This window comes from Danio rerio, chromosome 4 (assembly GCF_049306965.1).
Source record: "Danio rerio strain Tuebingen ecotype United States chromosome 4, GRCz12tu, whole genome shotgun sequence".
NCBI classification, from domain to species: Eukaryota; Metazoa; Chordata; class Actinopteri; order Cypriniformes; family Danionidae; genus Danio; species Danio rerio.
The window spans coordinates 22,572,501-22,588,117 of NC_133179.1; the positions used below are offsets into that span (position 1 = coordinate 22,572,501).

A 15,617-nucleotide genomic window follows, 5' to 3' on the forward strand; every position below is an offset into this window, starting at 1 on the left:
AAGGATTACTCAACATGTCATTGTCAATGCTGCATGAATGGCTGATGAAAATTTACATTTGCAATTATAGTATTTCTTTTTTCTGTCTCCTAATGTGTCCTAGTACCCCCCCCCCCCCACCCCATGTATCCCATTATGTTTAGGAAGATCTGCTTTTATAGGCATCGTGTGACTTCTCACCCTCTGGTGGCAGTCTGCGTGAATGCGCGGAGGTGGCAGTGAGGCGGAAGCCGGCAGGCAGAGTCTCTGCCGAACCAGGCATCATGCTGATTCCATGGACGTCCCGTGGAGGAAACTGCCTTCTCCACGATGGCCCTCTGAAGTCCTTTTCATCACACTACGCAAACACAGATTTGGAAGACGTTAATTATGGGCCACTATTCATGTATCTAATTCAGTGTTTCGCCTGTGCGACTGCTGTTACGTCTACACTGCCCCACTGCAATACATGCTGCATGCTTTCAATACATACCCGCAAAAATCTTAAAGGTGGGGACTATTTCGCTCATTACACTTGGGAAAGTAAATACACTTTTTCATACACACTCTTTTTTTTCATGCTCAAGTGGGATACCCAAATCCTTTGTGCATTACAGCTAAACTTTGCCTTCCAGAAGCATAACTTACCAACATTTTTGGGAAAAAAGTCACTAAGGGTGCTTTCACACCAGTCAATCGATTCGCTTGTTTTGAAACAGGCATTCAAATTGTTACATTGTTGCTCTTTGCTCTTGGCGCGGTTTGCTTTCAAGTTTATAAACGGACCAAAACAGCTAAAACAAGTCACGTGTGAGTAAACTCCATACATTGCTCAGAGTTTCACGGTTTATTTTGCTGAATCCCACTCAGTTGTCAGGGGGGTGGTGCTTTGCTGGTGTTTGACAAGGTGCACGCGACGTGTCTCAAGAGCGAGGAGTGATGCGGTGGGGAGTAGCCAGAAGAGTGCGTGACATATTTGAGGACCGGGAGGGAGACCCGCGGCTTCCGGGAGATTTTCACTTGTTTGCGGGCATCCAGGAGTCATTGTGCATTTGCCAGAGACTCCTGAAACTTACTTGGGATGTCTGGAATGACCTCCCGTCCTACTCCTAATTATCTCTTCAAATAGCTGTAAGCCCATTACATATCAACAGAACAGTGTGATATAACCGGCCTTGGATCGTATCACTTTCTCACTACAATTGATCCGCTCCAGGGTTCGTTTCAATCAAGCCAAGACCACCTCATTCAAGCCAACTCGGAGCTATTGATTTACCACAGATCCGAGCGCGGGCAAACGAGACAGGTTCCGAACCAAAAGTCTAGGTGTAAAAGCACCCTAAATGTCTGGCGTAGGGTCACTATAAACATATTTTACATATATAAATATACAAAGTTCTATATAAAAGACAAAAAACTACAGCTTGACCTCATCTAATCGTCTCTCTGTTCCCAGTGCCAGCAGATTGTTGTATTCCCTCTCTAGAATTTGTCTAGCCTGTGGAGAGAAAAACAAATACATACATTAATCTATCAGAATAAACACAAAGTCACTGCAACATTTATGTTTGTGTGTACACCATTGCAGCAAGCACAAAGTGAGTACAGAGAGGAAAGTGTAGCTGATTTCCCTATTCACATCTCTTTTATAGGGCTATGACATAACTCTAGGTTTTAGGCTCCGTGTTATCTTGGGTTGCTGTTTATATGTAATGGGAAAGGGGAAAGTGTATGAACAGCTGTAGTGTTGTAAGTGTGGATGGAGACCTGAGTGTTTTGGTTGGGGATCTGCAGCAGCAGGGCCAAGCTGCTGTAGTCAAAGTTGTCGTCGAGTGCGATGAGCGCCCCGTGAACGCCGCTCTCTAACAGGATGTTGGCGTAGTCTCGGAGGCCGATGCTCTGGACCCAGCGAATCACACGCTCGTTACTCCACACCAGAACGTCTACGTTAACACAAACGCAAAATTCATATCGTGCATTTCTCAATGACGCTTTCTGTTTCCGACTGGCCCCGCCTACCTCTTATATCATGCTGGCTGCTTTCTCTGCGTCTCTCAAGCTCCTTCCGGTCATAGTTCAGCTTCTTCAGACACATTATGCCGTACTGCAGACTGGTTCTGTAACACATTTCACTTACTTGCCACTTACACATTTCAATACATCCATCCATATTACAATCAAAGCTAGTTAAAGCAGTAAAACTTTCTCTAATTCATTTACTCAGTGATATAAAAATGACTGGCTCACCTGTGGAAGCTGTCCACCATTTTTAAATGCACTCTGAGGTCTTTCTTGGTCAGGTGGTCCAGCATGCGGGCGTCCACCAAACACTCCATGAAGTAGCTGCGGTACTGAGGTAGGCCTAGACTGGGCAGCCACTCGTTCCCGATCCACTCGTGGTTCATGTCCCCGTAAGCCAGTGTCTAAGTCACACACAAAATCATTTACATTTATCAAGCGTGGCATTCTGAATAAAGGAGCCATTTTGTGAAGACAACGACAACCTGCGTATTGTTGGAACAAATTATACTGGATGTGACAGGGTTAGTAGTCACCCTATTTCTTTGTTATTATATAAAACTGCCCACTGGAGATCAAAATTAGAACAAAATACTGTTTAGATGTCATAGCATAGTTTTCTTTTAAGTTCCATCATGAGTAAAAGCACTTTAACAATGTTTCATGTTACACTTTTTCTGAAGGACAGCATGAGTAACTTCAATAAACAAGGACTATGATCAAACTAGCAGCTTCACTTTACAGGATTCACTGACATTGTCAGTTGCTCTAAATTGACTGAAACCACAGGTTTTTCCTGATGAAGCCCAAAGCCAAGACTTTTTCAGTGTAAAGTTGCTTGATCCAAAACTTTACACAACTTGCTGTGGCTCATTTTTCACCCATGTAAGACAACTGCATTGGAACTACTACAATGCAGATCAATGACATAAAGCCTATTTTAATCAAATAGCTGTATTACAAATGTTCTATCATATGTTGTAAAATCTGTCTATAACCATTAAGATTTTCTGTTATAATTTCAAAACCAAAGGCCTCCTTGAATAGCCTAGTGGAATGCCCCTTCCATACAGCACATGCAAATATTCCAATCCAATCACAAATATAGCTTATTAACTACATAATTTATGAACTTCTTTTTTATTTGTGAATTGATTATATTTATTTGTACATTAGAAAGATAAAGGTTCCACTTAAAATATTACATTTTTAAATACTTATAAAAAATGTATAGACAAATAAATAGACATAAAAAATATATATATTGATATAGAATTATTAGCCCCCCTTAATTATTAGCCCCTCTGTTTACCCCCCCCCCCCCCCCCCACCCCACTAATTTCTGTTTAACGGAGAGAAGATTTTTTTTCTACACATTTCTGAACATAATAGTTTTAATAACTCATCTCTTATAATTGATTTATTTTATCTTTGCCATGATGACAGCAAATAATATATGAATAGATATTTTTTAAGACACTTCTATAGAGCTTAAAGTGACATTTAAAGGTTTAACAGGGTAATTAGGTTAACTAAGCAGGTTAGGGTAATTAGGCATGTTATTTTATAACAATGCTTTGTTCTGTGGACTATCAAAAAAATACATGGCTTAAAGGGGCTAATCATTTTGTCCTTAAAATGGTGTTTAAAACATTCCAAACTGCATTTATTCTAGTTGAAATAAAAGAAATAAGACTATCCAGAAGAAAAAAATATTTTCAGACGTAATCTGTTACACATAATTTGGGAAATATTTAAAAAATAAATAAAAATTGCAATTTGCATTATTATATATATATATATATATATATATATATATATATATATATATATAGAGAGAGAGAGAGAGAGAGAGAGAGAGAGAGAGAGAGAGAGAGAGACAGAGAGAGAGAGTTTTAAGTTTCAATGCTAGTGCCCTATACCTGCAATTGCTTAAGTCTCCCAATTCACTAAGTCCACCCCTGAGCACAAAGAATCTGAGACTAGATTAACCATTGTTGAGTAGCATGTTGTGGCAATAGAAAACTATAAACTTTAAAGCAATTTTCATTTTACTGGTCTGATGGGAACCATTATGTTCATCTTCAAATTGGTAGGACTGAAATGTGTAAACAACTAAGTGAAAGGTGCAGGAAGAGTGTCATGGTTTGGTGGTGTTTTCTAGAGCAAGTGTTGGGGCACCAACCATATACTTGACATATTGGATGTAAATGTTAATCGAAACTCATTCTGCAGAGTGTGGTTCCTTTACTACATTTATCACTCCATTAGCCTGCTATTTTTATTCAGGACAATGAGCAAGCAGTCAAACACGCAAAGCAGAGTCCTAATCTAAACCTGGAAATACTTGGTGACAATGATAACCTTGGCTAAGAAACTGGAAGAAACTGAAGATGAGATGATCAAGAAACTTGTAAGAAACTACTGATGAATTCTGAGAGACAAGTCATGTCCTATGGTAGTCTGGCTATGTCCTGTAAGAGACTGCTGATAATCTGACAGAAACTGGTCATGTCCTGTCAGTGTTCAGATGTGCTTAAGGGATTTAAAGCAAGGGTCTCTACACTTCCTACTAATTGTTCACTGCTCTTACTTTCAGACATTAAAGTTTTAAAATGTACAGTCACTGCTTTTGTTTAATCTTGATCAACATTAGAGGTTGGGTTGATTTGTAAAACACTGCTATACTGGCATGGCATAGCCGTAACTGCAATTCACAAGTCGTTCTTTCATTTCCACTGTATGACAGTTATACCAGGCCCATAGCCAGCCTGGTGAAAGGGGTGCTTCTCTTTTTTGCAGTCATATGCCTCATTTTCTATTTAATTATGCCATATGCTGCATTTTAGTGACATTTTAGGCACAATTTTTTAGCTGAATTAGCTTCTCGGATGGTCATCGTAATCACATGTTTTGACGTACAAAAAACATTTTCTAAACATTTAAAATAAAGAAATATGAAAACAATACTTACTTTTAAAATACAAGTATATTACATCATATGTCAATATAAAACATAGAAATCTGTTATAATTTTAAAATAAACACTGTAGCTGATTGTCATTTATTATGCAAATAACAAACTGGCCAGCACATTCAACTTTCCTCTGTCACAATTTGGGACATTGTCACTTCAAAATGCAAAGACACACCAAAGCAACAGCCAGCACAGGATTCTGCTTGGTCTTAAAGCTTTTTTCCATGGATGATTGTCATAGGTATCTTTTTTACTATTTATGATGACATAGCAGTCAAAATAAGACAAATGAGCTCATGTTTAATGGGACAAATTCTGGACCTTTGTCAGTGAGGGCACTTTCCAACCACCCGAACCCCCCCCCTGGCTACAGGCTTGTATACTTATAAAAGCCTGTGTTCAAGTTCTACACATTTGGACTTTAGACGACCAGTGTAAATGCATTGAATACATATTTACATACCTGTGACCAACTTCCCTCCTCTGAATCAGACTTCTACAGAGAAACAAGAAAGTTACTGTCTCATCAATACTTCTTTAAATGTTGCACTCTGTACAGGTACATCTCTTAATGTCTCACAGTACATGCAGACGTTGTAATATATGTTGCGTAACTCGATACATGCTAATGCAGTTGTTGCAAATAGCAAGTTTACCATAGTTAAATGCAAAACAACATATATCAACTAGTACGCATTCACTCCATCACAGTATGCCTGATCTAATCGTCTCTATGCATGCAAACACAATGTATTACGTGCAAACTACATCACGTACACAATGTGCATTTCTCCTCCACACATTGGCGTTCTCAGTCACTGTTATGCTGATCAGGGTGAACCGTGATGATTGTATGAGGCAGTGATGAGGCTCAATGGGGAATAACAAGGCTAGATTTATTCTCTGTTCGCTGATTACATTTGAACATGAGAGCGTAACGTCCGTTCGGCATCGCTTCTGTCGAAGCTGTTCAATAGGAAATTAGGCCCTCCATCACTGCTGGTTCACCCATCTAAACATCATTAGTGTTGGATGTAATAGCGAGCTGATTATGGAAGCGCAAATGTATTCAGACATGAACTGATCAAATCTTCCTCTGTCCAGTTAAGAGACCCAGAGCTTAGAGTTCACACTAAATCCACTATTCATTTTACTTACTCAATTTGGACGTGTTTTCAATTTTGAGGACATTATAGCAACTGCATCTGAATGTCACATTTGAGAGCACCTTTTTTTTTTTTTTTTTTTTTGATATTATTAATGCAATTATTGCAGTATCCTTCAAAAACAACTTTTTCAGAGGAGCATCTTGCACATAAACACAAGGTTTGAGTCCTGATTTCAGTTCATGTCAACTTTTTCACTCAATCCTCACTCTTTGGTACACACAAAGACACACACATACACAAGTTGGCAAAAGTGTTAGTAAGAGTAAGTAAAGGGATTATGAGTGGGCCTATACACAAAAAACAGACTTTTGTTACAGAGTTGAAAAGGATGACTGACCGTTTTTGAGGGGGCGGCCATGGTCTCCATTTCCTCGTGGGTTACCCACACATTACCCGACGGCTATGTGGGCGCCCCAGAGATCAATCCCACAGGAAGGGCAAGCAGTGTTAAAGAAGAAGAGCAGCGGCACTGTAAGCCAATAGTGTTACAGCATCACAGTCAGATCATTAGCAAGAGCCGTCCACAGAGTCAAAGGCCGGACACGCACACAGAGCACAAGCGCATCAAACGCACATCAGGACAGGGACCACTGCTGAAGACGACACAACTGCAACTGTTTAACATGCAAAATGGCCTAATGCTTCAAGCTGTGTACAGACAGTGCAATTCTGTTGGATTTTTTTTTTCATTTGTGGTTTGGCAACTCATAATCAAGTCTTGACATTGGTCTCAAGCTGCCGGTCGACTGAAAAAAAAAACAGCTTAAACCAGCCTAGGCTGATTGGCTGGTTTTAGTTGGTTAACCATTTCCAGCCTGGTCTTAGCTGGTCAGGCTGGGAGATGACCAGCTAAAACCAGCTGTCCAGTTTAAACCAGTCTGGTAAAGCTGGCTTTAGCTGGTCATTTTCTAGCCTGACCAGCTAAGACCAGGCTGGAAACCAGCATGGAATTAGCCAAAACCCCTCTAAAACCAGCCTGCTTAACCAGATAAAATCAGCCAACCAGCTTAGGCTAGTTTAAGCTGTTTTTTCAGCAGGGTCTTGGACAAAATGCTACAGAATTACATCTTAGCATAGTTAGTTGTTAAGAGAGGGAGCACAAAAATCATAAAGAAAACACTTCAAATAAATAAGCTGCAATGGAACTGCTTGGATGCATGTGTGAAGGAGTCATTACACGATATTATCACAGATCAGCTGTTGCAGTCAACGCAAAACACTATCACTATGACAACACAAAAAAATCAAGCTGCAGATGGACTGAAAATAGCAGCTGATGAGAATAAAGCTAATCTTGCTTTAGTGACTATGGTGATGGATACTTGTAGCTGACCAGCAGCCCAGTGCCAAACAATATAAGACACTGATGCTATTGGTGCTTTTTATGTTACTAAAAATATGGCAAATAAACAATCTCTGTGTGTGTCAATACTCACGGTTCTAGACGTAGGGGGAGCTGAGGGGCTGGTGAGCGAGACCATCTCCTGGATGGCCAGGCGCAGTTTGAGGCGATGCAGTGGGTTGCTGATGCCAATCTCTCTCTGGATCTCTGTGTCCGATAGGGCTGACATGATAGCGCCGCTTTTTACATTGGCACGACATGCAGCCACGTACCATGCTGGCATTCCCAACCACAGCTTTGAAAACAAAATATTGCAGCATTATTACACGTACATAAAAAAGGCACATACAAGGATAAAGATGTTGTATATTGCAAGCTTTACCACTAGATGGCGCAATTGAACTGTAATTATGTCTTTTTTTTCTCAATATACTGAATCCTCCCAACTTTAGCTCATTCTGACCACAAACCAAGGAACAATATAGCATCTCTTTCACTACTTTTTAATCAGTGGCGTTTATGATTTATTGACTTCAATAAACCACTAATAAAATACATAAATATGAAACATTAACACTATCTTGGGAAACTCCAAACCCCTTGTCTTGGTTAAAGACACAAACATTGCAGCCATGTTGCTCAGGCTAAATGTTTCAGTTGCATCATTCGAGGAGACAGCATGTAATATGCAGTTGTTCTCTTTATTGAGTTGAAACAGCTCAGATCTTTATTTAGCTGCCATTAAAGAGCCCTGGAGTTCATTCTTACTATGCAATATCCTTGAAATTTCTGCAATTACATGAGCTCAAAATACAGAAATAAGTCCAAGGATCCTATTTCCTCAGTGCTATTATGGCGCATTAATGCCCAGCTCTCATATTATAGTAATGTGTGGGCATACTGTCAAAACTATTACAACTACTGGGTCTACAAAGTTTTCATGAATTCCCTTTAGTACAAATTTGGATTTCTTTTATTTTTTTATTTCTTTAAGAAGATTGCATATTGTATTAATTAAGGCTGAAACATTTTTGGAACACACACAAATCTAGAATACATTCTATAATTACCATAACAGACTGTCACAGAAACATTAGCTAGATTTGTGGAAGATACATGACAAAAGTCACTTTAAATGTTTCCTCCAACTCAATAGAATAACACTGAACCTAATCATAATCATAAGAGTCCTTTCACATCATGCACCTGACAGGATTCCATCAAACTTGTGATCACTGCCCTCACAAACTTTGAAGATTGGCTCCAACAACTAATGTTAACTCTTTCCAGTTGGGGCACAAATTTTGATAAAAGTACAGTGATGCATGAGCTCAGCCTTTATTAACCTAAGGCAACAGTAACCATTAGTTATACTATGCCAAGACAAACCCATTTACCAAATTTACTCTTTAAAGAAAGCACCTCTGCTCCAATATTAGTCAAACCCCACTTTCTAGTAACTCTGATCCAATCTCAAGTGCATTTGCAATCTTGTGGACCTACAGTGGCCACCCTGCATGCACTTCTGTAAAGTCCATGAGACATTAGGTTGTTCCACTCATCACAGTTTTTGAAAGTGTTTGTGGACACCTTTGCAGGCATTATGCCTGGACCCACCAGCCGATTTTAATTCACTAACATTTAAATCCCAAGGAAGACCTCTATCTCAGATTGGTTCATTGTAGATGACCAATAACTAAACACTTTAATATGCTTGCTCCGGCATTCTCTATTATCACTGGACTACAATCTACAGGGCAGTGGTCATCTAGGATTGCTCTGACACAGGACTTATGAATCAACATCAAATGATATTCATGTTTTTTGGGCCCTGCCCACTCTTGACTTTGATTTCTCAGAAGTGAATACTGCCCACCTCCAACCATGCGACTACTGTAGGACCGTCCCACTGAGCAAAAGGTAACCCTTTTCTTCTGGCTTCTTCCAACAATTCGTGTCTAAAGAAAGAGAGAGAGAGAGCAGTTGACAGAGACAGAGCGAGACAGAGAGGAAGATAAGGAGAAAGACAGAACCAGCTTAGAGATAATCAACTGAACTAAGAGAGAGAGGGGGAAAGGGGCATGTAGAGAGAGAAAGTGAGATGCTTTATCTGTCTCTGCCAGGTTTCCTGTCCTTTAATGGCCACTATCTGTTTATCAGAGTAACATGGAGCACTAAATGCATAAACTATTTTTTTTTAAAAATCTTCAAAGTTTCTTTCATATCCACTAGTCTTTAATAAGCATGACAAACCCTAACTTTTCATGCAATCTATGCAAGGGGCACCTGAGCCGATATGTTGCTCTGTTTCAGTTCACATCACCCTGTAATTTAATTTAAGCTCTGCCTTGTCTTTTAAACGGGGTCTGGGTTTCTGATTACAAATCAAAGAGGCTGCGATGGGATAAAACAGAGGAAAGAAACCAAGGGTAGAGTCAGTCATGCTGAGATGCTGGTTTAATGGAAAATTCCACTTTCTCAGATAAACGTATCGTGACATTTCCTTGCTGTGTCCTGATCATCGCCTGTAAAACTGCTAGGTTTGGGAAACAACAACAATACAGTGACTTATCGAGGGAAAACAGAAATGCCTTTTCTTTTGAACCCTGTTCCGTGTTTTCGTTGATAAATATTTGCGCTCTAAGACAAGGCTGCTATCATAAACTCTCATCAGACTTTCACACTACGCAGTTCTCAGCTGGGAAATATGTCTAGCTTTTTCCAAGGTTGCCTTACTAACTTTACAAGCGCTGAAGGAAATGTTACGATACATCTTTCCTCGCTTATGTCTGAACAACAGAGAACACTCGTCTCCAAGGATACATAACCTTGAGTCGGTGTAATTCAGAGGTACGCTGTGTAAGATAAAGCTTTGGGCTGTTTATGTGTACTATGGTAAAGTATTTTGGAGTTCTGGCTACGCTACATCTACAGTGAAGTATATGTAAGCTGATGTTCTGTTGGACTTTAAGGCAGAGACAGTTCTCTTGAAGATCAGCTTCATAATTCAGAAAGATATTTGGGGTCTACAGTAAGGCCACTTGATGTGGGTACAATACTGACACATGCTGTAGTGAGTGATATGGCTCTGTCTGCAAAAATTACATCTTAAAACCACCTACAGTATGTGACAACTGACCTCAATCCCACCTACTGTAAATGGTGCCAGTGATGGATCTTCATCTGGTCCTGTAAAAGGGGGATTGGTTTTCCTCTAAAGGCCGGGACACACCAAGCCAATGGTTTGCCATTGGGCAGAGGCAGGCTGTCAGGCTAGTCTGCTTGTTATGTTACACACATCGTCTCTTGTCAGGCTCAAGAAGGAGTTTGCTTAAATCAGCCATCACCAGAAAGTTAGGACTCTGAAAGTCTACAATTCACAATGCAAAAAAAAAAAAAAAAAAAATGTTTTTGAAAAAAAAAAACTAAATTAAGCAACTGACCAAGAGAAGACAAGTCAAGAGAAAACAAATAGAAGTCGTCTGCCATTTCAATGCATTTTTAATTACTTGCAAATTGTATAGATTATCAAATTACCAGACATATTTGCGCAAGCAAATCACTCTGTGGTGAAAGAGAAATGCTGTGGAAAGGGTGCGCGAATACTGCTTTATGGTTTATATGTGTGCAGCACCAGTTCTGGTTTCCTTTTGTAGAATGACAACATATACTGCCACCTGCGGATATAGAACAATACGTTTTCTTACGTAGGCGCAGAATCTATGTTTTAATCCCCTGTCTATTTAATGTGTTCACACACAGCATTTTTTTTTTGTTATTAATAATTTTTATGTTATTTAAGCTTTAATACATAGAACAGTAAAGAGAATTGACAAAAATTCATAGTGAGGGGAAGGCTCTGCAATAGACCTCAAGCCGAAAATCGAACTTGGTGCTCTATGTCGACGCACTTAACCACTGCACACACACAGTATTTTGGTCCAGACGGGACCAAACAAAGCTGCTGCAAAGTAACAACACAGTTGGTTTTCATTGCCACAAGTTCTTTGACATCAGCTTGGCGTGTCCCGAGCTAAACTTGAGAGTCAACATGATTGACTTTCCTAACTTTGTATTCTGTAACATAATAGCCATTGTTTGGTCTAGTGAGTTTTAATTGGATTATATTTTAGGCTGACAGTTAAAGTCTGACGTAACATTTTATCTTTTCTTTCATACTGTGATTTACACTCAAGAAAAATCGATTATGGGACCAATAAATGAATAAATAAATAAATAAATAAAATAGTTTACAAATTGCTGTTAGCAATCAGAACTGGATGCAGGCTTTAAGTCAATTTTAAGACAATAAAGCATCCTGGAGAAGTTTGTCTTTTCACTTAAAGGGTAATTCAGATATAAAAAGAGAAGAAACAATTCCGGTATAATATTTCACACTGACTGCATGAATTTGCATTACATGCTCACACTACTGCAAAGCTAGTGGGTCTAATCAAATGATCCTAAATTTACAGAAAAAAAAGAACAGCTTAGAACCAGACTAGGCACCGGCACCATTTCAGTGGCGAATCATCAAGCCATCATAAACTTTGATGTCTGTGTACTGTAAGGCCTTTGTGGTGGTGGTGTTGGTGGAGGTGATTATGATGTATCTCTCCTCATCTTTACTTGTGGTACTGCATATGTTCAGGTTGAATGTAATGCGCATGAGTGACTTCTTCTGAACATACTGTAGCTAGGAAGGGAGAGAAACAGTTATGAGAGAAAACGAAATGAAAAGAAAAAAAAAAAAAAACAGAGCAGGGAAATAGTCAATGAGTTGACAGTCCATAACCAGAAACGAGACCTGGTTATTGAATACGGCACACAATGCACGCACGGACACGCGCACGCACACATACAGTACACGAGAGGAGAAAGGCCTCGGCATGGCAGATCGAGAACAGGTTGTTATAAAGGCACACATTCTCTCTCCAGGCAGAGATGCATCCTCTATAGAACTGCAGAGGGGGAGAATCACATTTACAGTCAAATGAAAAAGAAAGGCAGAGGCAGGGGTCTCTGGATGGACAGAAAGGAAATGCGTCGGACCCCCTGAAGATAGACACACACTTTAGGAGCATGACGACAGACACGGACAGAGCGTCGACAGTGGAAAATGCAGCAAGTCTCGGCAACACAAACTAAACTTACCCGCTGATACAGAGTCAGATGAGGAGAAGAGAGATAGAGAGAGAGAAAAGAAAAATAGAGAAAGCGATGGGAGACAAAATTAAATGCTTGTTATTGAGCATACTGTATGTAGACTTTAGAATAAACACCTCAGCTCAGAGACGTGCATTACTTTTGGCAATCGTACTTTTGCACTTTGACTTATCAGTCACAAATTGAACAGATCTACTTGTCTTTGGAAGTTTTTTTTTTCTGTCATACAGCATGCAATAAGAGTGGCAGTGCAATGGAAAGGGTGAAGAGTCGTCCTCCCGTGGTGGCGCCACCATGGATGAGACCGACACGAGTCCAATTACATAAAACGCTCACATTCACCCAGCAGCGTTAAGGCAAAGAAACGTGATATTCAGCAGGCATTGCATGGCATGCTGTAAATACAACCAAGTGTGCAACAAACTCACAAAACAGCTATGAAAGGCACATTCTCATGTTAACACACATTCTACCGATGGCATCATACAAATACACTACTTCAGTAGTACATTAAGTGTTATTAGTGTAAACATATTGTTTAAAGATAGCCTGGTATTATTATTATTTATTTATTTTGCAACAGATACATTAAGGCCCTGATATACTCCCAAAGAAATACTTTTTTGTATTTTTGTTAAGGGGTATAAGTAAAGAGCCTGATCTGTGGTTAACTGTAAGCAATCTCCCAAATACACAGATCAACATTTGGATTGTGTAAATATGTGCTGTGCATTTAACTCTCAATAACAAAAATAACATCCAACTAAAATGACTGCATTGAGAACGTGAATAGTGATATTTGCTTAGGCTTTACAATTCAGAACTCAAGTAACATTGCATCACGTAGTTTTTTATTTTATATATTATATAAAGATATACAAAATATTATAGCTCTATACAATAAAGCAGCTCTTCAGCGTTCATGCTTTTGATTTAAAGCCCAAGAAATACATCATCACCATGGGCCAATGGCAAGTGAACTGTGAAGTGAGCCAATCCAGAAATGCTAGAACATTCCACATTCCTTACATTAACCCCAAAACAAGCATTATTTAGTACCTTGATTTGCTTTAAAATAACATAACACTATCTCATTCTACCATTTAAATCGAAGTATATCAGGGCCTTAAATAGGTAGTACACTCATAAAATATGCTTAAAAGTGTATTAAGACTTAACATTACATCATTTTTAGATCAGTAAGGTCAGAAACATACTCTATGCACACACAAGCTTTTTCCACGTTTTCATTCAATTATTCTTTTTAAAGTCAGAGTATAACACGACTGCATGCTCTCAAAATTAACAATTTGCTCACTAGCATAGAGTATGTGTCTGGCCAACACATTTCAATGTATCCAGATGGGCCATATGTCAAAACACTGCTTTTTATAGGAAGGTTTGTAAAGCACATCATAACACTGTCTGTGAAGAAGGCTGTTATGACGTGTCAGTGATGTTTAATTAGTTTTACTTAGGGCCCAGCAATAATTACCTTCATAAATGTTTGTGTTAGCCATATGGGTTGTAAATACTTACTTCTTTTTAAGCCTGCGATCTTTCTCCGCCTGCGTTCCCAGCTTTCCCACTGCAATGTCCTGACCCATGAGCTCAGGATCAGACACATTCCCTACTGAAGAAGAACATCCGTTAACTGATAACCTCGTAAGGTTACTGCAATAATTTTATTCACATTCAACTCTAGGTCAGGTATTTAAGGTATTGAAATGAGCATTGAAAGCACTGTGATCTCATGTTTTATGACACGGCTGTCTGGAATAATTGATTCTGATTGGTCAGTCACAACATTCCAAGGTTAGTTGTTCCCAGATACTAACAACACAGAAACTAACAACACAGACTCAGAATCATTTTGACCATCAGTGAATTCATTCACATCCATATGCAGTTTATGTTTGTCTCTGCTGCAGTTTTTGATTGTTTGACATCATTTTTTCTGACTGAATAGTATGTATGTTCGTGTCCCATCCAGCCATTTTTGTTTCTGTCAGTATTGCCTTTAATTAAAAAATTAATACTATTATGGCATGGAGTGTGTAAAAAGGGGGATAAAGTACATCCAGGTGGTTGTTATAGCAGAATAAAGCTCTATATTCGTATACAGCAGCACTCAAATGATTCAGCTACGAATAATTCTGTTGGACTATATTCTGCATTAACAGCTTCCTGGATGTACAAAAAGCATGACTTTTTTAAAACCTGGATCCTCTGTTTCATAGTTTAGATGTGTTGGTTTCACACCTTGTCCTGGTCCCATAATCTCTTTGCCCAGCTGCCCCAGTCTGGCCTTTTCTTTCTTTCCGAACAGTCGACCGATGGAGGATTTGATGCCCTTCTTCTTGGGCTGTTTGTGGAGTGAATCCTGACTGCTGGCTACACTGCTGAGAGCACTGGCCTCTGTTTCTAATGCAGCCGTCAGCCTGCAGACACAAAAGCACATTTACAGTCAGCTTATGTTTGCACACAACATGTGCCCGCTTGGTTTTATTTTCTCACCGAGCGTCATTGTGTGAAGAAGCGGGCAGCGTGTGGGTCATGCGGACTTGGCGAGGTGTGGGAGGTGGAGAGGTCTCGCATTTGATGGTGGCCTTGTCCTCTCGGCCGTCCTCGTCCACCGCTGCGATCTGAGGGGTAGAGAGGACTCTTTCACTATTTTGAATGCCTGAAAATGGCACTGAGATTGTATTTTTCGTTCATATACAGGGTGACATCTTTCTGACCTAAGTACAGTCAGCGGGTTTAGCTCAATTGGTGATAGACCAATTCATATATGAAATTAACGCCTTTTTTGGAGCACAATTTGTTATTTTCATCCTAGAATATGGCTAGAATATTGCTTAAAATATACACAATGCTTCAGTTAGACATGAAAGTATTGTTGTCAAACATAATATGCCATGATTTCCAAATGATTGGAAAAAGAACCTATCATAGTTTGCTAAGC

The 15,617-nt window shown here is 39.4% G+C and overlaps 2 protein-coding genes across 32 annotated transcripts in view; one reads left to right on the forward strand and one right to left on the reverse strand.

The window, feature by feature from the left end:
- acss3 (acyl-CoA synthetase short chain family member 3) overlaps positions 1 to 15,617 on the forward strand; it is a 127,211-nt gene that overhangs the window by 106,536 nt on the left and 5,058 nt on the right. For 2 of the 7 annotated variants that reach the window (XM_073947204.1, XM_073947206.1), the window contains exon 17: positions 4,288 to 4,617. The exons of 4 other annotated variants lie outside the window; for them this stretch is intronic. In XM_073947204.1, the coding sequence (XP_073803305.1) occupies positions 4,288 to 4,295 (8 nt within the window). In that variant the 3' untranslated portion in view covers positions 4,296 to 4,617. Of the gene's footprint in view, positions 1 to 103; positions 2,725 to 4,287; positions 4,618 to 15,617 lie in introns of those variants that run through there. One more of the 7 variants, XM_073947201.1, reaches the window with a different exon arrangement.
- Positions 1 to 15,617, reverse strand: part of ppfia2 (PTPRF interacting protein alpha 2) — a 340,304-nt gene that overhangs the window by 15,502 nt on the left and 309,185 nt on the right. For 8 of the 25 annotated variants that reach the window (XM_068219703.1, XM_068219701.1, XM_068219700.1 and 5 more), the window contains 12 exons: positions 15,170 to 15,297; positions 14,915 to 15,093; positions 14,192 to 14,285; positions 9,363 to 9,444; positions 7,581 to 7,781; positions 6,482 to 6,544; positions 5,439 to 5,471; positions 2,227 to 2,402; positions 1,999 to 2,096; positions 1,747 to 1,922; positions 1,409 to 1,477; positions 181 to 337 (listed from right to left, as the gene is read on the reverse strand). In XM_068219703.1, the coding sequence (XP_068075804.1) occupies positions 181 to 337; positions 1,409 to 1,477; positions 1,747 to 1,922; positions 1,999 to 2,096; positions 2,227 to 2,402; positions 5,439 to 5,471; positions 6,482 to 6,544; positions 7,581 to 7,781; positions 9,363 to 9,444; positions 14,192 to 14,285; positions 14,915 to 15,093; positions 15,170 to 15,297 (1,456 nt within the window). Of the gene's footprint in view, positions 1 to 180; positions 338 to 1,408; positions 1,478 to 1,746; positions 1,923 to 1,998; positions 2,097 to 2,226; positions 2,403 to 5,438; positions 5,472 to 6,225; positions 7,058 to 7,099; positions 7,782 to 9,362; positions 12,183 to 12,504; positions 12,644 to 14,191; positions 14,286 to 14,914; positions 15,094 to 15,169; positions 15,298 to 15,617 lie in introns of those variants that run through there. The other 17 variants (XM_073946436.1, XM_073946440.1, XM_068219702.2 and 14 more) reach the window with 11 other exon arrangements.